The sequence below is a fragment of the Paramacrobiotus metropolitanus genome, unplaced genomic scaffold (genome assembly GCF_019649055.1).
Source record: "Paramacrobiotus metropolitanus isolate TYO unplaced genomic scaffold, Prichtersi_v1.0 Parri_scaffold0000003, whole genome shotgun sequence".
Taxonomy (NCBI): domain Eukaryota; kingdom Metazoa; phylum Tardigrada; class Eutardigrada; order Parachela; family Macrobiotidae; genus Paramacrobiotus; species Paramacrobiotus metropolitanus.
In genome coordinates, this window is record NW_026570223.1 from 3,302,413 (window position 1) to 3,326,085 (window position 23,673).

The 23,673-nt window shown below is 42.1% G+C and overlaps 5 protein-coding genes across 11 annotated transcripts; 4 read left to right on the top strand and 1 right to left on the bottom strand.

The window, feature by feature from the left end:
* Position 1: 1 nt before the first annotated feature.
* Positions 2–2,467, bottom strand: LOC129598051 (cytochrome c oxidase assembly protein COX15 homolog). Its single transcript, XM_055495799.1, has 5 exons — positions 2,022–2,467; positions 1,754–1,929; positions 1,241–1,363; positions 926–1,112; positions 2–824 (listed from the first exon to the last, which is right to left on the bottom strand). Exons 1-5 carry the CDS (start codon positions 2,076–2,078, stop codon positions 168–170), a joined length of 1,200 nt encoding a protein of 399 aa, XP_055351774.1. The 5' UTR covers positions 2,079–2,467; the 3' UTR covers positions 2–167.
* A 1,255-nt stretch (positions 2,468–3,722) lies between these two features.
* LOC129598062 (TLC domain-containing protein 3A-like) lies at positions 3,723–7,923 on the top strand. Of its 3 annotated transcripts, none has more exons than XM_055495809.1 (5): positions 3,723–3,835; positions 5,429–5,463; positions 6,012–6,054; positions 6,407–7,399; positions 7,562–7,923. In XM_055495809.1, exon 4 carries the CDS (start codon positions 6,467–6,469, stop codon positions 7,349–7,351), a length of 885 nt encoding a protein of 294 aa, XP_055351784.1. In that variant the 5' UTR covers positions 3,723–3,835; positions 5,429–5,463; positions 6,012–6,054; positions 6,407–6,466; the 3' UTR covers positions 7,352–7,399; positions 7,562–7,923. The 3 variants fall into 3 exon arrangements, with proteins under 3 accessions (XP_055351784.1, XP_055351792.1, XP_055351799.1); XM_055495817.1 differs by having other exon boundaries at positions 3,785–3,835; positions 5,429–5,515; XM_055495824.1 differs by lacking the exons at positions 3,723–3,835; positions 5,429–5,463 and adding an exon at positions 5,474–5,492.
* A 356-nt stretch (positions 7,924–8,279) lies between these two features.
* Positions 8,280–12,047, top strand: LOC129592332 (nuclear protein AMMECR1-like). Of its 3 annotated transcripts, none has more exons than XM_055488345.1 (6): positions 8,280–8,437; positions 8,952–9,371; positions 10,318–10,428; positions 10,495–10,609; positions 10,744–10,834; positions 11,357–12,047. In XM_055488345.1, exons 2-6 carry the CDS (start codon positions 9,085–9,087, stop codon positions 11,518–11,520), a joined length of 768 nt encoding a protein of 255 aa, XP_055344320.1. In that variant the 5' UTR covers positions 8,280–8,437; positions 8,952–9,084; the 3' UTR covers positions 11,521–12,047. The 3 variants fall into 3 exon arrangements, with proteins under 3 accessions (XP_055344320.1, XP_055344327.1, XP_055344334.1); XM_055488352.1 differs by having other exon boundaries at positions 8,965–9,371; XM_055488359.1 differs by lacking the exon at positions 8,280–8,437 and adding an exon at positions 8,615–8,747.
* Positions 12,048–12,318: 271 nt separating this feature from the next.
* Positions 12,319–15,083, top strand: LOC129596557 (kynurenine formamidase-like). Its single transcript, XM_055493884.1, has 10 exons — positions 12,319–12,572; positions 12,653–12,760; positions 12,891–12,939; positions 13,076–13,185; positions 13,358–13,436; positions 13,525–13,631; positions 13,734–13,812; positions 14,060–14,204; positions 14,265–14,396; positions 14,658–15,083. Exons 1-10 carry the CDS (start codon positions 12,467–12,469, stop codon positions 14,778–14,780), a joined length of 1,038 nt encoding a protein of 345 aa, XP_055349859.1. The 5' UTR covers positions 12,319–12,466; the 3' UTR covers positions 14,781–15,083.
* A 405-nt stretch (positions 15,084–15,488) lies between these two features.
* Positions 15,489–23,658, top strand: LOC129598398 (uncharacterized). Of its 3 annotated transcripts, none has more exons than XM_055496293.1 (7): positions 15,489–17,962; positions 18,121–18,972; positions 19,165–19,902; positions 20,123–21,013; positions 21,188–21,289; positions 21,564–21,695; positions 21,840–23,658. In XM_055496293.1, the coding sequence occupies exons 1-7, from the start codon at positions 15,565–15,567 to the stop codon at positions 23,378–23,380; spliced, it is 6,654 nt and encodes a 2,217-aa protein (XP_055352268.1). In that variant the 5' UTR covers positions 15,489–15,564; the 3' UTR covers positions 23,381–23,658. The 3 variants fall into 3 exon arrangements, with proteins under 3 accessions (XP_055352268.1, XP_055352275.1, XP_055352281.1); XM_055496300.1 differs by having other exon boundaries at positions 21,618–21,695; XM_055496306.1 differs by lacking the exon at positions 21,564–21,695.
* The last annotated feature ends 15 nt before the right edge of the window (positions 23,659–23,673 follow it).

Consider the following 23,673-nt stretch of genomic DNA (forward strand, 5'->3'; position numbering starts at 1 on the left):
TTTGACACCTTTAATAAGACAATCGATAAGGAAAACAATAAAAGGCGCGCTAACAAATAACATCAATGTTGTTAAGTAAATAGGTTTTAATGAAAATCTGTTGCTGCCAGAATCCCTTTCCAAACCACAGAAAACAATTTAATCAACTCTTAAAAAAATTTCAACATTCAAATTTTCGGAATCCGTCTTAACTCATGCATCAACCACAATCCTAACGACAACAGCGCAAGAGATCCAGATTGATGAGATGCTGCCAGCGGTGTCGGCACGTAAGTAAGCAATGTAGCAATTCCTAAACTAACTTGCACACCGACCATCAGCAGCAATAAATTAGCGGCCAACTGAGCTCGGTGCGGGAGTTTCTTCCGCGAATACAGCCACAACCCGGCCACCGAGGCGGTCGTTAAATATCCAAGCAGGCGATGTTGAAATTGTGTCGTACTGTGGTTTTCGAAGAAATTTCTCCACGCCGGCTTCATTGCCAGCACATCACTGGGTATCCACCGGTCGGCCATTTTCGGCCAGGAATTATACACCAAACCCGCGTCCAGACCAGCGACGAACGCTCCCGAGAGCGCGGTAAGAAAAATCAAACCAACCGTGCCATGAGCGAAATGGCGAATGGTCCGCAGATCTCGAAGAAACCCCACTGGCTGACGTTGCGGCCGGAGCGTGAGAGATAATCCCTCCCAAAACAACCCGGCAAATAACACCAGCGCAGAGCCTAAGTGCGCACACAGACGATACTGGCTCACTCGGGGAATTTCGTACTGGTTCTTTTTCTCCTCCAGACCACTTTTTACCATATACCATCCAAGAAATCCCTAAACAAAACATATTGTGGTAGAAAAACACAATGCTATTTGAAGTACAACTACCCAGATCGGATTTCAAAAAATAACCCACCACAAAAGCAAAATGTTACCTGAAAACCGAGTAGGGCAGTGAAGGCTAACACTTTTTTCTTCATTGCAGGACTGAGCCATCCCCGGATCAAAAAATACGCAGCAGGAACTGCAATAGCCACTCCGATGGCACGGCCCCATAGCCGATGAGCGTATTCCATGTACCAAATCCATTTAAACTCGTTAAGCGAGATATACTGATTTTTGCTGAAAGTTAAAGAGACAAATACAATGCATGGGCAGCACCGCACGTAAGTATTTCCTGATACCCATCAAAAAGAAGAAAGCAGAATAATCTCAAAATATTTATACGCTGCCGTGTGTTTACAACTCACTATTTGAATTCTGGAGAATCTTGGTATTTCTCGAATTCTCTAACCCATTCCGCTTGCGATAATGGCGGGCGAACGCCTCGGATCGGTTGCCATTCCGTTATACTCAGACCTGACTCAGTTAATCTGCAAAAAATGGGTATATATTGTAAAGTATAAAGTATACTGGTAACCTGTGGTAAGCAACTGTAAACAGTATGAGAAAACCAGCCTGGAACAAACTTTTGTGCGCCAGTTACACTCTGCCATTATTGTTACGCAAAGCGAGGATAACATATTTAAAATATAATCTTTCAAACAACTTCAAGCACAATGACGGCGCAAATTAGCATCCAGCCAAAAACAACATCTGATGCAATCGTGCACGCCCAATCGCCCAACAAGCGATACCGTATACTTGTACAAGAACAGATCAAATCCACCTTGTGTCTATTAAAATATAAATATTTTGAATGCCAGACAAAAAATTACACAGAAACAAAGCTGCCCGGTTTTCTAAATTAATTTTATGTTCACCTAGTCACTCCTCCGAGAACCACAGCTCCCACAACCATTCCGCTGCATCCCAGCAGCCAATATCCCAGCACCTTGTCCCTGGAAACAACAAGTCCGTGTGGAAGCTTTTGCGATAACAGCGCGGCATCCGATACTGTCGAGCGAATGGGAGTGATCGGTTGTAACACACTGCGCAACTAAACATAGAAAATGCAAATCAATTTTCACTGCCAGAGCCTGGATCATCATCGGCCGGAAATGGCAGTTTTCGAAGCTGTTCTTGACGTACGCGTGGTAGACGGAGTAGAGATCGCTGCATCGAAGTTAGCATGGTTGATGCTGGCATACAGCACGTTCAAGCGCACTCCTTGGAAATTCGTCCGTTAAAGTTTAGTACCAGGTGATCAAGTGTCCAAGTCCAGGAAAAAAACGATACAACCAAAAGATCAGACCCGATATAAATTTGGATTAGTTTGTTGTAGGACAACAAACAGCACGGCGAACTAAAATCTCTTGGTGTTGTAACACTGTTGTTCCGTTTTTGTTTAGTGTACTTATTTCAAGCGATAAGTGTAAGCATTTACAGTATCCGCAGACCTAGTCAAGGATAAGCAGATTTATTCTGCAAACTCCAAGAAATTTTTAAACCTTTTGCAAAATTTGCAGACTTTTAGGCTTGGGCCCTTGGCACAAAAAAGTAAGTAAGCTTTAAGCCTACTACAAAAATTTCCTGTGTGTTGTTAACCGCCAATCGGAGCCTAATTTTGAATCCTTGAAAATAATACTTTCGTTTAGTGTACGTACGTGAATAAAATACGACTGCCTGCTCAAGGTGGTGCCAAAAGCTGACGCGCCTCACAGGGATGGCAGCCACATGCCGATGTTGATTGTTCCTTGAACTTCCTTCAGTGTGACGAAATTCGTATCGAATTTTGTTATGTAAAATTTTTGCGGCAGGTTCATTGAACCGTGACAGGTTCTTATATGCGGTATACGACTAGAATCAGTCGTAGCATATATGAAACTGTAGTTTCGGTTTTTGGTCTTCGATATCCGTGTGTAAACAAAAGTAAATTTTGGCGCCCGTAGAGTACGGAAGGGTCCGGCCGGTTGAAGGAAGCGGTGGGGCCCAACAGTCATGTGACATGAGTCATGTGACATGAGTCGAGTAACGATGCGTGAAACTTGTTAGCTCGGCATCTTTTTTAGTTTACATTATGTGCTCCTACATTATGTAGGAGCACATTGCATCGGTTTCATCGGTTCTTGGAGGAGAAAAACGGAACGGAACTGTAGTATCCAAACAAACGTAATCCAATATGCTCCTGCAATGTGCTCCTACATATATGTGCTCCTACATATGTAGGAGGACATTGCAATATGCTTCTACATAATGTTGGAGTACATTGCAGGAGCATATTGTATGTGGAGATTATAAGGGGTAGGTGGTAATTATTGTGGTGTGAAAAATGGTTGGAGCATAATGTAGGAGCATATTGCAGGAGCTTATTGTAGGAGCATAATATTAGATACAAGTATCGGGTAGTAAAGACAATATCAACAGAAATTGCTCTGTAGCCAATTTGAAAGGATAGTAGATTATATTAAAAGATGATATGTTTGAAAGAAATTGATAATGAAGGGGTGAATGTTGTAACATAGGGAAGGTTGTAGGGGATTTTACTGTAGTCTGACATAAGTGTATTCGACTTATTGGTTGTTCATACTTCATAGTTTAATGAAGTGTAACAGGAAGCAGAGTGTGTTGTGTGTTATGAGTTGTGGTGGTGGATGGTGATGGATTACTGTGAAAAATTCATGAAAGTTCGAGAAAGTTGATTGGTTAATAGAGCAGACCATGATGTTCTGATCTGATGGTTATGGATGCTTAGTAACAGGTGGTTTTTATGGGAAGTAGGTTGCGATGTACATTAAAAAGTTGTTCGAGAAAGTGTTAGGGTGATTCGGTTTGTTGACCGGATTTTTTTAGTTCGGTAGGTATAAAAGGAATTCCGGAATAAGCAGAAGTTGCGTGTGAGCTGTTATGGATTTGAAGATGTTTGCAGTGAAGAAGATTTTTCTCCTGTTCATCATTTTGTGGAGGTCGGTTTGGATTTTAGTACAGTACTGATTCAGGCTGCCGTGTTTTGTTTGACTTTAGTACGTTTTTTTAGCTTCTGTATGGGTTAGTAAGTTTTCTTGCACAGAGATCTGCGTTAAATTTTTTAAGTATTATTATCCTTAATAAAATAATGGGAGGTGATTCTAAGCGGAAGAAATATGCGTGAATACATGCTTAATATAGAAAACGTAAAATGCAAATTGAGGGTAATTGGAGTAGGAAGATAATTGAAGTAAGTAATGATGAATAAATAGGTTTTATGAAGCGCTAATTATTTTGATTTGTAATAATGTGTTTTATGCGAACTGTAAAATTCGTGATTTGGAAAATTTAGATACCAGTGAGGCTGAAATCATCATGAATATCGGTTTTATGGATAGGGCTGCTTTATTAGATACGAATAATGTCATACCGCTTAAGTGCACACAGGGTTATGAACGTGCTTTTCCAGACCCAAATTAAATTATAATGATAATTTATTCTGGGTCTGGAACTGAGACCCTGGACTAGAAAAAAGAGCTTATCTTTGTTATGGTGGTTTACCAGGTGATCGGCTTTATAATGTTTCACCTGAAAAATATTTTAAATTACGTCTTTAAAGTGCAGACAATAGGCTTCAAAGAGATTGCCTCTACGTTTTTCGAGCTCTAAATCTCTATCAACGGGATTAGTTAAAACGGAAAATCAATAATGTTCTCAAAAAGGACAACTTTTGTATAGGAAAAGATTAGGTAACAAAAGTGTGGCTAATTATTTTTACCCAAAAATTTTGTACTACTATTTTCCTGTTTATGTACTATACTGTTCATGTACTATGCTCCTATTCATGTACTATATTATTTTCGATAACAAAAGTTTCAATTTCAAAGCCATCAAATTAAACGTCCTATTTTCACAAAGCCATTGCCGGCATTTTTGTTATCACTGCCACTACCGACCGTTTCGTCCTGGATAAGGAGCTTTATTTGAAATTAATTCAACAATGAACATATAATTTTCATTCTCATCTGGAATTCTGTATGTATAGCAAAAACTTGACTACTTTCAGTCAATACTACAGAATTCTGTTAGAAATCGTGCTGTTAGAAATCAAAATTATAAACCTCCTCGAGGCTGCAGTTAGATTTAGTTGGGCTCAGTAGTGCACACAGTTACAACATATGATACTCATAAATTATTTATATTAATGTTTTTTTTTATGAACCTGCCGCTATACAATCGAGTGAAACGAGATTGGGCCACGTAGTGTATAGATAGATACGTGCCGGTTATTGATTTCTACATAATTATTAGGTAAGTAATAATTTCATATAGCTTATGATTTGGTAAGTTGTTTGAATGTTCAGTAGACGCGTAGGTATATCGGTGCCGTATCGCATTTTCTTATCGCGTCATGTACTAGCGCAATTTTATAACAATAGTTGTTAACGCAACTTATACCGGTACGACAATACGAGAAACCATACTTATTTTTCAAATATTTATATGTACCGGTAGATATTTGAATTTTCTTGCGGCTGTCGGGCTGTGCAATGTGGATTTATTTACAGTTGTTCTTGTTGTTGCTGTTGCAGAAATACGTACTGGACGCGTGTATCTGGACAGCGTGGTTCGTTTAAAGAGGCGCCTTACTTATCCGTAACTACCCGTTGCATGCGCTAGTGAGCTGCTATGCAACCAGTAGCTAATATGAAATTTGCATTTTAAAATTTGTAGTAACTTATGAAACTGAAAGTTTCTATAATAATTATTACTTAAGATTTGTGCCGCAAAAACCGTGTTAAGGAAACTGAGGAAAATTACTGTATCTTCTACTGTACCCACAATTTCGCGCGTATTAAACGCGTTATTCAGATCTGTTAACATTGCATCCCTGTATCTTGTGCTGGTGCTTCGGCACCGTCTGATTCAGCAGCTTTCAGCAGACGCGCCTTCGGGATTTGCCACTGCGTCATTCCCTAGCTGTCTGTTCATGTTGTTTTGTTTGTGGCGTTGACTGTTGCCAGTGTTGAGCGGTTAGAGTTCAGTCAAGTTGAAGTCTTGAGAAAAATTTGGCATTTTTCATTAAATTCTGACGGAACTATTTTCTCTGAAGTTTTTTTACCTTGATAACTTATTTCTGCGCTATATACGGTCATGGAGCACTGAATTTTGCAGACGTGGGTCTTCATCCTGTGCAACAACAGAACGGAAAGCCAGAGTAAGTGGAGAGTGGCTTCTCATTGTTAGTAGAGCATCCGAAATGGAAGCAGCAAGGATTTATCGATTTTTTCTCTTCCTTTTTGCATATTAAACACGGTTTTGCGTTCGGTCAGGTGACTTCGCAACATCTGTATCATCACACTGTACCTACTTAGTTGATTTCAACAGAAATTCAATGGATGTTTTGGAATATTCAATATTGCTTACTTAAATTAAATTGGTGTACAATCTTTGATGTGTCGTATCATGTGCGTGGCGTTGTACTTGTATGGAGAAATGTCATCTTAAACTGTTCAGCTCTTCGTCAAGTTTGCAGCTCGGATCCTAAATGATTCTTCGTTCTTTTACAGATCTATTACGGTTGAAGCGGTTCCCGCTCTTTTCACCATCGCTTCCTTGGATAACGCACAATGGCTTCTGTCCCGCATTTCTTCATGGAAGACGCCCTTCCCTTAACTAGTCACATGGACTCTGAATTACAGGAGCCCTTTCCCATCACGGCCGAGGAGGTTAAAGAATGGTCAGCCTCCCGCGTCGTCATTGGGTCTTTTCTTGGATTTTTCCTCATTTTCATCGTGTCCTCCAGTCTGTGTAAGATCTTCAAACCGCGCGACCGCCCCAAGGGTTTTTCTTTCAACGTCAGCCAGATCATCGTGTCGGAAACGCAGGCCATCATTGCATCATTCACCGGATTGAAGATTGTCGTGCAGACCTGGTCGGATGTGGTATTATCCCGTTCTCCACTGACCAATTCCTACGCTATGGTCTTTGTCGGATATCTCCTCTATGATCTCATTATTATGTATTTGACTGACTGGCGGACGGGGAAACATTTCCTGGATATATTTCGCAGTCAGCTGTCTATTTATTGTCATCATCTGGCTTTCCTGGCGATTGTCCCCCCGGTGTCCTTGTACCTGCGCAACGGAAAAGGCGATCATTTCATTGGCTGCTTTCTTATCATGGAGTTCCCCGTTATATTTCTGCATTTCCAGCATTTCCTGTCGGTATTCGGATTGAGTGGCAGTAAGGCGTACGTTGTCAACGGGCTGCTGACCATGATCAGCTACTTCTTCTGTCGGATTGCGATCTTTCCCATGATGTTTTATCGCTTGGCGGTCAGGAAGGGAGTTCCGTTCTGGGAAGTGTTCAAGCACATGTCCAAAAGCTGTGTGATTGGCAGCGCATTGTGCTTAATAATGCAGATATACTGGTTTACGTTGATGTGCCGAAAAGCCTGCCGGGTGCAGAAGAGCTTGAAGAAGGAGAAACATATGAACGACAAAACATTATGAAAGAATATGTACAAGTGTGGTATTTAATCCCCGAACGGAAAGTTTGAGGTTAGTACGACTATGGTACAAAAATAGGAGCCATGCAATCAGTGACTGCTGCCCGTGCAGGGAACGTTTTTTTGTGCTTTAAAAATCAAGGAGCGATTAACTGAAATGTGGGTAATTGTACTGTACTGTAGAGTGTAGGCTAATCCAATGTTGTCATTGCAGGTTTCGCACATTTCTGACTTGGAAGAGTCTCATCATGCCCTGTCGCCCAATTTTCCCAAAGATATTTTTCTGCATGCGGATCTTTTAAGTGTACCTTTTCATGTTGACTTTGTTGTACAAAATGTTGATTATGCCAGATGGTTATTTTTGTTGCAGTTGCATGCTAGCACTTTTTGATGGTACTCAGTATGCTTTATTGACAAAATTTATGTTTGTCCGACTGTTAATTTAAGCACCTTATTTGCCTTACCATAACGCTTTGTTAAATTACCACTGTGTAAATGCAAAGGAAAGCGAATCTTTCGTGTGTCCGGCACTCCGCATTCTATGTGAATTTAGGAGAACGTTCAGTGTTATTTATTAACTTATTCCTTTATGTTTGTCGTTTTACACTTTACAGTTTACACGTGTACTAAAGTACAAGTAGAAGTATCGGAGGCAGTAGAAAAAATTCGAGTACTATTACAAGAGCACAAGTTTGTACACTTTCGGATCGCATATGAATGCAGGACAGAACGAAAACTGTAATTAAAACTTTTCCAGCTTCAGAACGTATTAGTTTCCAGAAGTACTCAATCTTTGTTTTATTAAATCGAGCAAGTAAGTTGATGGAGTCACATCCCTGTACGAATATATCCTGCCATATGCCACGGTGAGTCACAGGTTGCACAGCCGATCCAGCGCTGCAGCAGCCTGCCATGCTTTAGTAGCAGCTTTACTCACCATCGTTTTTGGCCAGTTCGCCAACTGCGATTTTATTTTATGTCAGCTGCATGAGCGAACCATTTGGTCGATATTTGTATTTACCGATTTTGCAGACTTCCGTCTTGGTTTGCTCGTTTTTGTGTAGGATCTCCACAGCGGATGGTATTTTTGGTAAGTGAATTTTTCTTATCAATTACAAAATAAAGTTAGCTTATACAATATACGGTATTGAAATTGTACATGAGTGATTAATCGGTTAGTAATGAGATTTCTTTGTTCTATGTGCATGCATGCACAGATTGTAAGAACAAAGGAATGCGTATCGCCGTATGAATACTTTCGAATTTTATTTTATGTGGTTTACTTGTTACCCTACTGCAAAGTGCAGATTCTAATTCTTCTCTTAAGAAAATATTTTTGACAGTTTGGCCATTTATCGATTTACGTCCTTGCTTTCTGCATACTAAACTCCTTTTAAAAAGTGTGTATTCATTGTACTGTACTTTAATTTATGCAACTGAGTTAGTTCCACCAAGACGACTCAGTACGCTAAATAAGCTGAATCCCTTTTCGCTTGTCTATCCAAAAACTCGTTGATAAAATTGAGAGGTGGTCTCTGTGTGCAGAAAATTCGCCTAATCACAGCTGATTTAAATTGGCTTTTAAATGGTGGGATTAATTGCAGAATTGAATTGAAGGTGTGGACGTGTGGCCATCGGGGTGGTTGTCAAGGCATCATCCTGGCTGCATTGTGAGGCACACACGAGGTGGAGGGAATCGGTACCCTGGTGGTGGCGGCAGTCCGACCAGGGGAATCGATGGCCAGCACTGGCCTGTGCTGTGGATCGTTTAAGCGCGTCAAGAGTAAGATGGAGCAGGAACTGCAGGACTGCCAGAGTAACAAGCGCAGTGAGATCAGCATGACGCTGAAGGATGGATTCATGTGTCCCGATCACAGCACCATGAGTCTGGCCATGATCCCGCCGAAGAGTGAGCGGACGATTGTCTGTGAGGAAATGTGCTATTTCTGCTTCGATGTGCTGTTTGCACACCTCCATCGACATGATTCACCGGAGACACCCAACACCTTCACCAATGATCCTTAGTAAGTCACACCGTAGGATTTTAAATTCTGTGAAGTATTGCCTTTGGTTATATTTATGTTTATTGTTTTTTCTAAGAAATTAGAAAATCTCCGTCGTAATTGTTTTAAAATTTCGTTGTTGGTACTTCACCATACAGAGACTCAAGAATAGCTGAATATTTATTTTCGAAACGGGTTTATTTGATTGTGAATTCTTCTTCGTAAATGCTGCACGCACAACACCCGAGATAGAGACATCGACTTTTTATTTTCTGGTTCAGCGAAATGAAGAAAGACTTCCTGTGCTTTGTAGCCGCTGTGAGTAGTGATGATCAGATAGGAAAAACTGCTTTTCTGTGACACACGTGGTGTTACTGTGTTGTATCTACGGTACAACGTTGTTCTGATTTGGCAGTGCAGTGATCAGCTGACGCAAACAAAGAGCATGCCGTTACGTAATTTGACGGGCTGAAGTTGTGGGAGCGCAGATGAGCTTTTTATTCGAATGCGTCGAAAAAACCCATCATGTATTTGGTTAGCTGCAGTTTGACAGGAACAGGGCCATTGTAAATTTGTCGAATACTTCGGTTGAGGACTAAAAAAAAATAGTAAATTTTGCAGGTAATGTTGCGGAGTGAAATCATTATTTATTTGTTTAGTAGATGGCTGGTTTCCGATTCTGCCACCTCCGACTTATGTATATTCTGATGTCGCAAAGAATTACAGCATCTCGAATTAGTTTAGTCCAAAATTGCGAGTCTTGGAAAGTATGGCGAAGGATAGATTTTGTATTTTTCGCGATTATCCCAGTATATGTTATCCCACTATATAACTGCACAAAAAAATGAAATTCGGGTGTAGTATGTTATCACTTTTAATTTAAATTTTCGTTTAAATGGTCCGACATGGTCGATGCGGGTTTTATCCATGGGCTGCGTGTAATCTCTAGCTGAATATCCCTTTTCAGCCCATTGTTCGTGACATGGAAAGCCGGACGAGATCAGCGTCTCCGAGGATGCATTGGCACATTCACCGCTCTACATTTACATCACGGTCTCCGCGAATATGCCATTACCAGGTACGCATCGCAGTAGCTCGTGCGCTATGACATTTCACTCAGATCCTGTCTTTGGCTTGCCAATAGTGCCGTCCAGGATTCACGATTCAGCCCGATTACTAAAGAGGAATTCCCCAAATTATCAGTTTCCGTTTCCATCTTGACTCACTTTGAGCCGGCCAACGATTACATGGATTGGGAGGTACGGAAATGAAATCCATTTCCGCGTTATGAGATTTCATTAAATTTTGACCTTCCACATATCGTATTTAATTATGTTGTGGTGTGGAAATTGATAATGCTAATGTTGACGGTTATTGCGTGTTTATCTTAAAGGTTGGTGTACATGGAATCCGGATCGAATTTTACGGCGAAAAGGGAGGCAAGAAAACTGCAACATACCTGCCGGAAGTTGCTCAAGAACAAGGTATACCCACGTAACTGTACTGTAGCAATTTCACCAACATTGTGTTGGCGCGGTTCGATATTAACATCTCACAGCATATGCCTGGAGCAATGGGATGAGTATTGGACGGCATTGCACTGTACTAGAGTAGTCGTTTGAATGCTACCAGAATGCCGTGTTCCCACACATTGGCAGTGATCGGTTAATCACCCAGTTTAACTGGGACATGGCATGGATGCGTTTCTAAGTGCACAAGATATTCCATGACGTGGTCATGCGACCTGGCACCGAATACTGTGCCGAGAAAGGGAACGGTTGACATTTGCGGAATGACACATTTTGTTCTGGAATCAGTGAATGACCTTGCGAAACCGTCTTGATTCATTTTTCGTATTCGTACTACTGTTATATGTTTCGCAACGGAACTTTTAAGTTATTGGCGATGCCTTTTATTTGTCCTCATAATAGTGACTTATGAGTAATGCAAGTAGATTTTCGGAAATTATTTTCTGATGTCTCCGTAAATTGGTTCATCTCCTGCAGGCTGGGACCACGTTCAGACGGTTGATTCTTTGATGCGTAAAGCTGGACACAAAGGATTAATTACGTTGGATATCCGTAAAGCCATTCGACTGGTGCGCTATCGTAGTGAAAAGCTGACGATCGCCTTTTCGGAGTATGCGCAGATTCGCCGTTTGAAATTGTGATAAACGACAAAAATTTTGGATATGAAACAGCGATTGGACACCAGTGGATTGACCATAGAGATGATAAGTGAATAGCACTGGAAAACGAAATAACCCTTATTGATTTGGTTTTTCTCGAGGGGATAGATACGATTGAATCGATATGCGTTATGTGCGGGGACTATCACTATTGGATCTTTCTCTCGTGTTTTTTGCCCTCTATGGCTTATACTTATCCACTGTGTTTTGTTCATCTGTTGGATTTTTAACCCTCTTTGATTACTAACTGTGTTTTGTGATAACTCTCTGATCAAGGATAGATAATAGCGTAATACGGGCCGATCCATGGCTGATGACGGGTGTATTCGACTTTTTTCGTGTTTTTCTTTTGTCCGGTAACCTGCCGTGTACCGTAACTGGGATTGCTAACGATTGCCGTACTCCTGTTTTAGTTCACTGGATTGACCTTGTGCATCAGTTCCTGTAAATATGTTTTCTGCATGGAAAAACGGTCGGATATCAAGGTCAATAAAAATAAAAAAACTCTGTCAGAGAAAAACTTAACGATCGAATGTCTTTACGAAAAAGTTAAAGAATTGAATCACTAGTGCAAGTATTTTTTATGCCGTAAAACTAGACCGTATAGCAAATCCGGATTTTGGCCATGGTTGACCAGCCGTTCAAATTCTTCCGAAAGAGGAACAGGTTTTTCTGGTTTTTCACCTAATTACGATAAGCGCTCGCCGAAGTTGAGATAAAGTTTATCCGGCGTAAAATAGCACCAAGCTCAACGTGCATGGAAGCACTTTGTAGCGAAAACGATAACGTGAAGACAAGTTAAATTCGTAACTTGTAGTCTTGTAGTTCTTCACATTGCCTCCCAGAAAATTTTGGGTTTTGTTAATTTTTGTATTTAAGTTGCAAATATTGCAGCTAGGGAGTTAGTATGTACTAGAAAGTAGAAACCATGGTCGATGCCGATCTCGAGCATGCTTACATGCCCAGTATATGGAACCATCAACACCTGAGTCCGGATGAAGTATTGGCTAAACATTTCGCCATTGTAGCAGCAGGTACAACTAGAGCCATTCCGCATTCCTACAATAATTCATTACTCGTAATTTAGATTTTGTTTAGAGCATGCATTTTTTAGAAAGCGAAAAGGCCCGACAAGAATTAACGGTGATATCTGATATTCGCTATGGAACAACCCCGAAAAATTCCATGGATTTGTACTGCAGTGGACCAACCGTAAAAGCAGGTATTGGTGGACGGGACAGGCCACAGGCTCGCGGCTACTCTTAGATTAGAACTTCGAAGTACCATGTTAAAACGGTGTTACATTAATTTTATTCTTCAGCATGCGAGATTTTTAGCGATGGATTTTTTAGGTGGCGTATTGTTTGCCTACGTTCATGGAGGTTATTGGCAAGCGCTAACGTAAGGACACATAAAATTCTATAGAAGTACAGACTGTATTTACGACATATTTATTTTATACTTACGTGAAACACCGCACCGACAGTTCCCATGAACATAACCAGTACTTCAAGTACCCAAACTCTGTCTGGTCTAGGAAGGAAGATTCTGCATATTTCGCCAGAACTATCTGTAAATCTGTGGAAAATTCAGTATTTGTGGCAGTGGATTACGTACTTGCAACCGAGACAGTATATGGATCAGAAGGTACCGCACCACTGACATTGCGAGAAATGCGGATATTGTAATATTTATATATGACTTATCATGCTCGTATTCGTACATAGATGTATCATTATCGTACCAAATCTTGAAAACAAGAGCTCAAATATGTAGTGCTTGAGCAGCTGTGATATTCTAATTTCACGACTTTGTGCAGCTAAGATGAAGTCTATTTGGGAACAAATGACACCAGCATATGCCGCGCTTAGGGACGTTGCTGACCGGCTTGACTGCAGGTAGGTACTCCACTGTACATTGATCACGAATTTTTGATAGAATTTGTTTTGCATTTTACCGAATATGGCTTAGCTTTCTGTTTTCTAGTGGAATTTTCCTTTGTGGACATTCGGCAGGAGCCCATCTGGTAACAGCAATGCTTAGCGGCGCATTTGAACCGTCGCAACGGAAAAGTTTATTTCGAAAGCTTAAAGGTTATTCCAGTGGAAAATTAGTTGTGCCTTGATTTTTTTAGCGGTATATTTGTTTATGGCGCTTTCCGTTAGAAAAGATGATTTTCCCATACTTTTTGTTAGGTTTATGGTTGCTCAGTGGAGTTTATGACTTGGTCCCCATCAGCAAAACTTCCGTCAACGATCCCCTCCAGCTGTCGAAGTAAGCTGCGAAGATTGCAACTTTCGTAAGATGTGAGATATTAATCTGGAGTTTATAAAAAATATATAAGAATTATTCAGCCAAACAATGCAACTAACTTAAAACATTATTTACAAGTTACAGTGAATCGCGCATTTATATATCCTTTCTAGAAATCACTTTTACTGGATTTATAATGTATTTCTACGAGTGGTCAGCTTTGCAGCTGTAATGTGCCTATATACAATACTCTGTAAGTGATTTGCAGGGAAGAAATTCAAGATTGTAGTCCACACAATCGAGTAGCGGACATCGTGCACAACCTTGGAGCAACCACATCTTGTTCCGTCAAAATTATGTACGGCGAATTCGATCCTCCCGCGTTCCATAAACAGTCCCAAAATTTTTTTGAGGTTTGGCGAAAGTTTGAAACCTTCTCGTACCCTTTGTCAAGTTGAATAAGTATTTCATAGGAAGTGAACAATTACGTCCAGACACAACCTGATTACGTGCATATAAGGATTAAACCCCCGGTAGAAGTGAAAGATCGCGACCACTTTGACCTTGTAGACTATACAGTATTGGAAGAAAATTACGTCTTAACGGTAAGGTCACTTGACGAACCCAAAACGAAAAGGCAGAGTTTGTTTCACCAATTGGAACGTACAAGGTAGTTTGCCTTTGTTTTAATATTTGGTTGTTTATTATTTTGGCTATGTGTTGGCTTATATTGCGGTCTGCAGATATGTATGACGATATGAGCATGACGTGCGCAGGCATTGTATCACAGCTTATGTGTAAATATCTACAAAAATTAGAAAACGTTGCAATAACATTCCAGTATATATTTTTACGGTATTACGCAGGACGTTGTCGAAGTTCTGAAAAGGCATCTTCAAGAAAGCCAAACTTTTCGTTTCACGGAGGGGGTGGAAGGCGTTGAAACCGTGGACATCAAAGACGTACTCGTAGATTTCAAAGTCAAGTGAAGTCAGCGCATCGTTTTTAATTTGTACCCTAGCCGTGCAAATAATTGCTTAATGGTCAATGACATATAACGAGTCTTATTGCTAATTACTCGCAACGTGAGGTGAAACTTTCTGCAGTTTTGAGTTTATAAGATTTGACATCTTTTAATCACCCTCTGGCCCCTTACTGACGTATCAAAAAAATCTAAATTTTGATGTTACTGAATCCGTAACAAAAAGTTACGCCAGAAAGGCTTTGGAAGAAAAGGAAAACAGCGTATAGATATATTTTCTGCTTTACTGTAATCAGCTTGCTCCAGTAGTTGGCAGAGCTGTAATAACTAGTGGATGAATCTGACGAGTGAAGTAATAAAAGGTCAATGTCTCCAGTAGTATGGTGAATATACATGCCGTGGACAGCTGCTATTTACGCTTATTAACTGCGCGCCGGATGGATCATAACACACGAAATCAGCATTATTCATTACCGGAACTAACTGAGAATAGGGACATTTGTTTTCTGCCCTTTGTTATAATACGTGCATGACGCTGTAAAGATAAATGTTCTGAAGATACCACTAAACTTGTACTTTTATGATCGAGCAAACAATCGGATAATTATCAGTCGATGATAGCATTCAATAGTAAATTACAAAGTCATTGTAGCAGATTACGATAAAGAAGCAAGAACAGTGACATAATTCACGCTTTGGCAGTAATAGAGAAAACCAGTAGCGGAAGTGGCAAATTTTATGCGTTTAAATAATGCACTTTTGCATATTTGCCTGTTTCTCGGTTTTGTAAAATGTCGCGATGTTTTTGTTCTTTTAGTCTTATTGCCTGTTTCTTTGCATTAGTACATATTCGCATCGTGCACAGTCAGGATAATTCGTGCACTTTCGACGGCGGGTCAGTCCCTAGAGCAAATCTTATCCAGAAAGTGGAGGATTCGTTTACTTTTACTGATGAGCAGTACCTGTCAGATTTTCAGAAATGGGGTGTTTTTTGCTGCAATAATGCAGCGGAAACGTTCACTGCGGATTTAAATTCTAATATTGGTTGGTCACCCACATCCTGTAATAACCTCAACGCACCCGGCAATGTTGAACTAGAAATCCGTAAAACAGCGGAAGCCTGCAACCGTGATGGTGTTCCCGATTATATTGTCTGTGAAATTTATTTGCGCGGGAACTTGTCACGGTATTTGGATCGCAGGAGAGAATGTACCTACAGTCCGGTGCCGCTGCTATCCTGCTCTAACGGGCTGCGGGGTGGTACCCTTGCCACTTCACCAGAAGTGAAGATCATAGATCAAAATACTAAACCACAATGGAGTGCAACTTCCGAGGTAAACCTGGATGTTTCAGAGCACCATTCGTTAAGCACGTTACTGATCAATCCGGTAGAAAATCCCAATCTTTACGTAATAGAACCGAACGATATTTGGGGATCTGCGAACTGGAATATTTCCCTCAGTTTGGTTTATGACAATGTGCCCTTTCCAATGGAAATTGATTATGCTCGCACGATATACCCGAATCCGAATCCAGCGAATCCACTTCCAGACCGAACGATACCGGCCATTCGAATTAGCCGAAGAATTGCGTATACCGAATGTTCTTCAGTGAATCCCCCTTGTGTTTTCACTGCCCAGCTGGTGGCTACCGACGGAAACGGTTTGACTTCTGCGATCAGGTTGAGACTTTCCGTTGTCGACGAAAATGATTTACCGCCGTTGTTTGAGCAACCGTATCAGGAATTTGTCATCGACGAAGATAACGAATTGGAACCGATTTTCCCAGTTAATATGCGAGCTTACGATCAGGACACCGGAATTAGTTGTCCTCTCGTGTATTCCGTTAGTGCCAGTGCGCCTTACTTTGCAGTAGACGCAAACGGTCAACTGAGTCTCAACAGCGCTCTTCCAGAGTGGTCACCAAGCGGAACCAACATCTTCACCGTCATAATAACCGCAACAGAAGACGAAAGCAGTGGGCCAAAATGCAGCAGCAAGATGGTAGCAACTGCCACAGTTGTTGTGAAACTTACAAGTCCACGCAGTGTTCCGGCAGAAATTTCTACAGAACCAGACATCATTACCGCTAAGAAATTTGTCGCCTCTCAAGAAAGTCTTGGACAAATCATCGTGCGACGAAATGGACAACCGGTAGAAAATGTCAGATTTGCCATGAGCAGTGGCGATGATTTTCTCGTGGACCAATTTAACGGGACATTGTATAAAAAGGAAGGCGTACGCTTGGTGAACACATCTGGCGTTGTAGTCATCGTAACCGATGAAGAAAATCGCAATCTGGGAAACATTAATGTCGTGGTAACCGTTGATCATCCGCCGACACCGCAGTTCAGTCAAACTCTGTATGAAACGGATATTTACGATGGTGATGAGCTTGCCCTGAATGACATGTTCACAGAAAAGCCAGAAGGCTGCGAGATGACCATTTCCGCAGACGATGGACCGGTTCCCGATGCAATGAGTGTTATAACCAGTGCGGAATGGTTGGATTGGGTGACTAGGACAAAACGCTACCGGTCGGTTTATACTGCAGTCTGCCGTGTTACCGACACACCCTTAATGACCACAGCGAAACTTGCAGTTAATTGGCATCCTCAACCAGAATTTGATTTGCAAGCGTACTCGTCACTGACCATCAAGGAGAACAGCACTTATCCTTCCGTTATTTCGGTTCTTTCCCCGTTACATAACTTTCCATACCCGCTGACCTTTCAGATCCGAGACACTGTTCCTGAATTCATTATCGATGAGAACGGAAGACTTTCGTTAGTCCAACCGCTTAACTTTACAGGCCAATCAAGTTACAATTTCGAAATTGTCGCGCAAGATGGCGGTATCTCCAAAGTGATTCCGGTTTTTATTCAAGTTCTTCCGCATGTACTTACGCCTGCAACATGGATGCATTTTGTACCAACAGTCAGCTGTGGCGCAAGTGTAGCACTTCCGGTTGATATCGGAGAAGAAAATCATACAGATTTGGAAATAAGAGTAATCGGAGCGAATTCCGAGTGCGCGACCATATCGGATTTGAATGGTCATTTTAATCTATTCGTCGAATTCACTCCAGAATGCGGCGTAAATTTTTCATTAGTTTTGCTTCTGACAGTTAAAGGAAAGGACTACGAGGAAACGGTTGTTGTCGATGTCGTAGGATGTCCCGCAGTTGTAGGTAACCGTTGAAAAGAGAATGAACGTAGTATACATAGCACAAGCTTTCCGTTCGTATTGATTTCGTAAACTAAATCGGCAATACTCGTATAATGTAGACATCTGTTTTGTTGCAGCGTAACCTAATACGCAAATTTTTACTTACGAGTTTTTTTTCAGAACCCATGTTTGCCGAAACTTTCCAAGAAACTGATTTTTATTTCGATTCGTTAAGTCCTGTTCAGTTTACCGGTGTGGAAAATTGTACCGATTGCACGTGTCGATTTGTTAGCCCGAATGTTCCCAGCGAAGTGCAGTTAGATCTTCGTACCGGTGTTGTCTCAGTCAGCAGAATTCCGTCGTCCGTTTCTGCCGATTTAGATTACGATTCAGCATTTGTTGTTGAGTGCACAAGCTCTTCCAGCTCCAAAAGCGCTAGTACCAATATCCGAATTAAGTGGCATCCCGTACCGGCATTCCCCATTAGCCCACTTGAAGTCACGATTGCGGATGATACGCTCAACGGAACGATTGCCGAATCGCTTCGACCTCGTCAGCATTTCCCGTATCTGTTGCAGTACAGCATACAGAATTCAGGAGTTCCATTTGTCATCGAGAACGGCAATCTTGTCTATATGACATCTGATAATTCACCTTTGGAACAGTCTTATGCGCTTATTATTGACGCCGGAGAACCCGGTCATCTGCCGGCCAGCATTCTCGTCAACGTCCGCGTGAACTTTCCCTTTCAACCAGCAAAGTTTACGGAGTCCGTTTTAGACTTCCCGTGTGATGGCACAGAACGAAGCATAAGTGTGGATATTGGATTCGAAGTGTGGAATGACATTCGTTTTGACGTTGTCACGATTCGCCAGGAATGCGTGAAGTTAGACTTCAGTGTAGCAGGAATTCTGACAGTCACACCAAACACAAACGGGGTTTGTGGATCACAATTTGCTGTTGCAATTGAGCTACAGGGGCGAGATGCTAGCTCAAAGGACATCATCGTGGTGGAATTCACCGGTTGTCAAAGTACGTTAACCGATCTCTCAGTAACACAACTTGTTACATTTTTGCGCAGTTATAAAATATAGGTTTCGTTTCGTGCTGTCTCAGTAACGGCAGACATTCAGTAATTCGTATTCTCTGTGAAATTGTTGGTGCACAAAGAGTGCTCGAGATTGCAGTTTTTCAGAGTGTTGCATTCGGTTGTTTCTGTTGCAGTTCCCTCAACGATAGAATCCGTTCCGATATTTCCCGACACCTTCTACGACGTTCACTGGTATTTCGATTCTCCATCATTTCTTAGTACTCCCGCCGTAACCAACTGCTCCGATTGCACCTGCCGCTTGTCGTCTAAAAACATGAGCGAATCTCTCTCCAATCTTGCCTATGATGCGAGTACCGGAAGCATCAATATCACCCAACTACCCCAAGATCCGCTACAGTACCTGACAACGGTAGAAATGAGATGCACCAGCTTATCTAGCAGCAAACAGGCCGCCATGATTATTCAGATTTTCTGGCATCCACAACCGGAGTTTCCAGCCTTCACCGCTCCCGTCGAAGTGTTTGATAACGGATTAGCTGAAAACATTGTTACTTCCTTGGGTCCGCGGGACTACTTCCCGTACCCACTTACGTACACTATACGTTTTCCGACAGATAGCCCCTTTAATATTGAATATGGGGTGCTTATTCTCCAACGTGAACTTCTTCCTCCAGGCATCACTGAATCCCTTGAGCACTCGCTTACCATCGATGCAGGGGAGCCTGGGCACTTGACCAGTATTTCAGTAACAGTCATTGTGTCTCAATCAGGCGCTTCAGACACAACAAGCTCTACATATAGCAGTACTACCTCCACGTCTCAATCCACAACAACAGTTTCCACCACCGGAGCGGAAAGCGGATCCGGCACAACTACGGATCCAAGCCCGCCCTCATCGAGTTCTGAAGCAGGTGAGACACAGTTTTGATATCATTATATTCAAAATCTTTGGTGGGCCGTGGTTCTAGTAACAGATTACTTTATCCTGGTAAAGGATTATGATAAGTAACCTGTCGGGTTCTACAGTTAAATATTAAAAGTTCTAGAAGGTCACTCCTTAACAATCGCTACGGGAAATGCATAGCTATAGGTATGCGCTCTTATAGGCTTGATGAATTAAATTACTTGTAGTTGTTCCGGAACCACCGGGCCCATCATTTCCACAGGCATTTTATTATCTTCACTGGTATTTCGATTCGGAATTTTTCCGTACCACCCCATCCGTTAGCAACTGTCCAGCCTGCATGTGTGCCCTGTCTCCATTGAATGCAACTGATCCGATTCCGTCACTTCTTGATTTCAATTCAGAAACAGGCAGCATCAATATCACCCAACTTCCGCCCAGCATAACCGTTTTTGTCACCACATTAATGGTAACTTGTTCGGCGGGTGACAAGGAAGCCACGATGGTGGTTCAGATATACTGGCATCCACAGCCTAAATTCCAGGTTTTCGACAAACCTGTCGCGATTTATGCCCATGGTCCTGTTGACGTTATGGTTGCATCACTTGCTCCGGTGAGCTACTTCCCTTATCAATTGGCTTATCAGATCCAAAATTCTTCGGCAAGTTATCCATTCAAGATCTCTGATGGCGCTCTTGTAATGAAACGTGAGTCGTATTATTTGGACGAATCCGAATATAGCGTTGACATCCTTGCCGGCGAACCTGGACATTTTATCAGCATTTTGGTGAACGTTAATGTTACCCGTTCAGCGCCATCTTTCCGACCAGCGACATTTGTGCAATCACTTGTACCGGCAGTGCAGTGCGAAGATCCTGCTGTTGTCGATGTACAGTTAAATGACCAGAAATGGGACGAGCTTCAGTTTGAAAAGTTCCTGGATGACCGGCATTGTGCTGCTTTGACTGAAAAGCGGGACGAGTCCACGATCGTGATCAATGCACTATCTAATCCGGAATCGACTTGTGGTCCTCAGTTTTCCGTCGTTATCAAAATGTCGAACAAAATTACCGGTGAAGAAGTGGATACGTCTGTGGTTACGTTTGTTGGATGCCAAGGTTAGTTCCCTGAAAATGTCCACGTCACACATAATACTGAAATATATACTTTGTATTATGTAAATAAGCTGAATGCCTTTAGGACTTTTATTCAAAGATAAATACGTACCAACACACATGCAGTTTTTATCACCCATTTTTACACTACTAATCACGATAATTGTGTTCGTGCAGCTGGAAGTACATCCACGGTGCATAAAGCTTCAAGTACACATTCAACCACATCAAACCCGGGTGAACCCATTTTAACCAATTCCACAGTCTCTACAACAATAGGTGAGACAATCGTAATCATAAGAACAAAACAGCTCGAGCGAGATTATCCGCGCCAATCTAGCCATGTTTTTCTGCGTACCTATGAGTAGAGCCGACGGGCGAAACAGATCTTAATAAGAGTACTACTGCAACAACATTTTCATCTACTGTATATCCGATAGCAGCACAGATTATGCGGCAGCTATCGGGGCTTCTCTGACCAATAGTAAGAACGCGAAGAAGCAACTTGGCTGACATAAAACACAAAATAAGTTTTGGTTTAATTAATCGTAAGGTTTACCCAACGATACTTCTCCTACATCTACTGATACTACCATCTCAACAACAGCCACAACAACTGCGACCGGAATAGTGGACCAAAACAGCACGATATCGACCACTGCGACAACTGCAGGACCGCCGACAGGTGAACGGTCACTTTCTGTAAACAGTACTAGTATTGCTATGCTAACTAATGACTGCATCGCTAGTTTTTCTGGTAAATTTGTAAACTTGAGCAAAACCATTTATCCAATGATTTCACTAAGTGTTTGCGTATTTGCATTAATAGGTGATACTACGGACTCCACCACACCACCACCAACGCGACCTACAGCGACTCCAGTTGGATCGCTCAATCTTCTGTCGGCATACACTAGCCAGTTCAACGACAGTGTTGGAAAATTTTTCGATTTCAATCCATCTTCGAAAGAGCTTCACATCAAAGACCTTCCTGATACCGAGTCATTATTTCACTTAGACTTCGCTCCCGATACGTCGCGATCGACCAGAACTGATCAAATTCCCCGAGCAGAAAATTATGTACTTTCTGTGCGAATGCTATCCGGTGCTACCAAAATACCGGAAGCACCGGTTTTTGGGACTACGGAAATTGTTCTTGTGGTAGTTGGATCGCTTCTTTTAATCGCGCTGATTGTCATTCTTGTCGGGTTTGTAAAATTCTATCGGCAGAGAAAACCCAATGTGGCTGTGGAAGACAACGCACCAGCCGCAATCACAAAGAGTAATATTGAACTGGCACACAGAACCACCGAACTGGACCGACCCATCATCGTCACGGCGGCGTCATCGCGTTACGGTGGCACAGTGAACAGTTCACGTCACGGTGGCACAATGAACAGTATACCTAATTTTGTCGAATCACTGCGGGGGGAAAGTGAAACCGCAAGCGCTCGTAACCGTGCGGGATCGGGATCGATGGAATTCGAGCCCGATCAGATGCGTCTCGTGGAGAACGAAAATCTGGAGCATGAGAGTACGGACAGCATCCTTTCTGGCGAAGTTATCCATAATCCACCATTCGAATACGAACCCATCACGGAAGTACCCTTAACGGTAGCTAACGACACGGAAGCGGATAGCACGGTGATTACAGAAATCGAGCCCGAACCGGAACCGGATTACGAGGTCACGGTTATCCCGCCACCACCACCACCGCCCCCACCCGTTACAATCGGTATTCCTACTGCTGTACCACGTACGCCATCCCAAGATAAACTTCTCGAGCAATCCGACCAATCTGAGGGAGAGAAATTCTTAAATGAATTAAAGACTGCGGTAGCCGATCCGTATAAAGTGCTGAAGCCGTTGGTCAATGAGAATGCGGTAAACGAACCGGATGCCGATCGGAAAGTCCGATTCGGACCGGCTGTGGAAGTTATCACCTCCCCGCCTGGGACACCAACACTTATTGAAAACTCCTTGAAAAATGATGTTATCAGTCCCCCTGTTCCAACCTATTCCCCGATGTTGAGCCACAATCTGGCCAAAAACACGACACTGATAATGCCGTCGCCACCCAGTCCGGCGTACGTTTCACCGTTGATATTAGCATCGCAAAAGGAACCGCAACCGGTTGTGACCAGCCCACCAGTGCCGATGTACGTGTCTTCCGCAGATAAGCGGTTGCATCGGCAAGGAAGTGTCACCAGCCAGGATGAAATTGTTTCCCACCGGCAGATTTCACGCGATATGATAACGGAGCCCCCTCCACTGCCATCGCCTCTCGCGCAAATTTTCGGAGCCGATAGTACTGCGGAAACATATGGTCAACCGGAGGACGATGAAGATGACAGTCGTACTGCGCTGTAAAGACAATGTCCGCTACTTGCATGCAGGCAAACGGGATGGTGCAAAAGACAGTTCGGACCCTCTTCGAAGTTTTTACTGATTTTGTAAACTTTTGTTATTTTTTTAAACCGACCAGTGATATATTGAGTCTTATTTTTTTAATTGGATTTTTTTGCTGTACGTGTAGCAAATGGATAATAATGGATGGCTTATTTTTTTGGATTGCATTATGCTTCGCTGTGTAGAAAATGGATTGATAATTTTGTAAGTAATGAACGTTTAAATTCCGGATACTCCCACTCTCAGTCACGTCG

What these genes read in the sequence shown, in the direction of transcription:
- LOC129598398 (XM_055496293.1), top strand. Translation starts at nt 15,565, where the DNA reads ATGTCGCGATGTTTTTGTTCTTTTAGTCTTATTGCCTGTTTCTTTGCA. An exon ending in GGAATTCACCGGTTGTCAAA is followed by an intron (nt 18,973 to 19,164) that starts GTACGTTAACCG and finishes TTTCTGTTGCAG; the next exon opens with TTCCCTCAACGATAGAATCC. An exon ending in CTCATCGAGTTCTGAAGCAG is followed by an intron (nt 19,903 to 20,122) that starts GTGAGACACAGT and finishes AATTACTTGTAG; the next exon opens with TTGTTCCGGAACCACCGGGC.
- LOC129598062 (XM_055495809.1), top strand. Translation starts at nt 6,467, where the DNA reads ATGGCTTCTGTCCCGCATTTCTTCATGGAAGACGCCCTTCCCTTAACT.
- LOC129596557 (XM_055493884.1), top strand. Translation starts at nt 12,467, where the DNA reads ATGGTCGATGCCGATCTCGAGCATGCTTACATGCCCAGTATATGGAAC. An exon ending in TTTCGCCATTGTAGCAGCAG is followed by an intron (nt 12,573 to 12,652) that starts GTACAACTAGAG and finishes TGCATTTTTTAG; the next exon opens with AAAGCGAAAAGGCCCGACAA. An exon ending in AAGAAAATTACGTCTTAACG is followed by an intron (nt 14,397 to 14,657) that starts GTAAGGTCACTT and finishes GGTATTACGCAG; the next exon opens with GACGTTGTCGAAGTTCTGAA.
- LOC129598051 (XM_055495799.1), bottom strand. Translation starts at nt 2,078, where the DNA reads ATGCCAGCATCAACCATGCTAACTTCGATGCAGCGATCTCTACTCCGT. An exon ending in CTCTACTCCGTCTACCACGC is followed by an intron (nt 1,930 to 2,021) that starts GTACGTCAAGAA and finishes TTCTATGTTTAG; the next exon opens with TTGCGCAGTGTGTTACAACC. An exon ending in GTTCTCGGAGGAGTGACTAG is followed by an intron (nt 1,364 to 1,753) that starts GTGAACATAAAA and finishes CATTTTTTGCAG; the next exon opens with ATTAACTGAGTCAGGTCTGA.
- LOC129592332 (XM_055488345.1), top strand. Translation starts at nt 9,085, where the DNA reads ATGGCCAGCACTGGCCTGTGCTGTGGATCGTTTAAGCGCGTCAAGAGT. An exon ending in CGCGAATATGCCATTACCAG is followed by an intron (nt 10,429 to 10,494) that starts GTACGCATCGCA and finishes GCTTGCCAATAG; the next exon opens with TGCCGTCCAGGATTCACGAT. An exon ending in ACGATTACATGGATTGGGAG is followed by an intron (nt 10,610 to 10,743) that starts GTACGGAAATGA and finishes TTTATCTTAAAG; the next exon opens with GTTGGTGTACATGGAATCCG.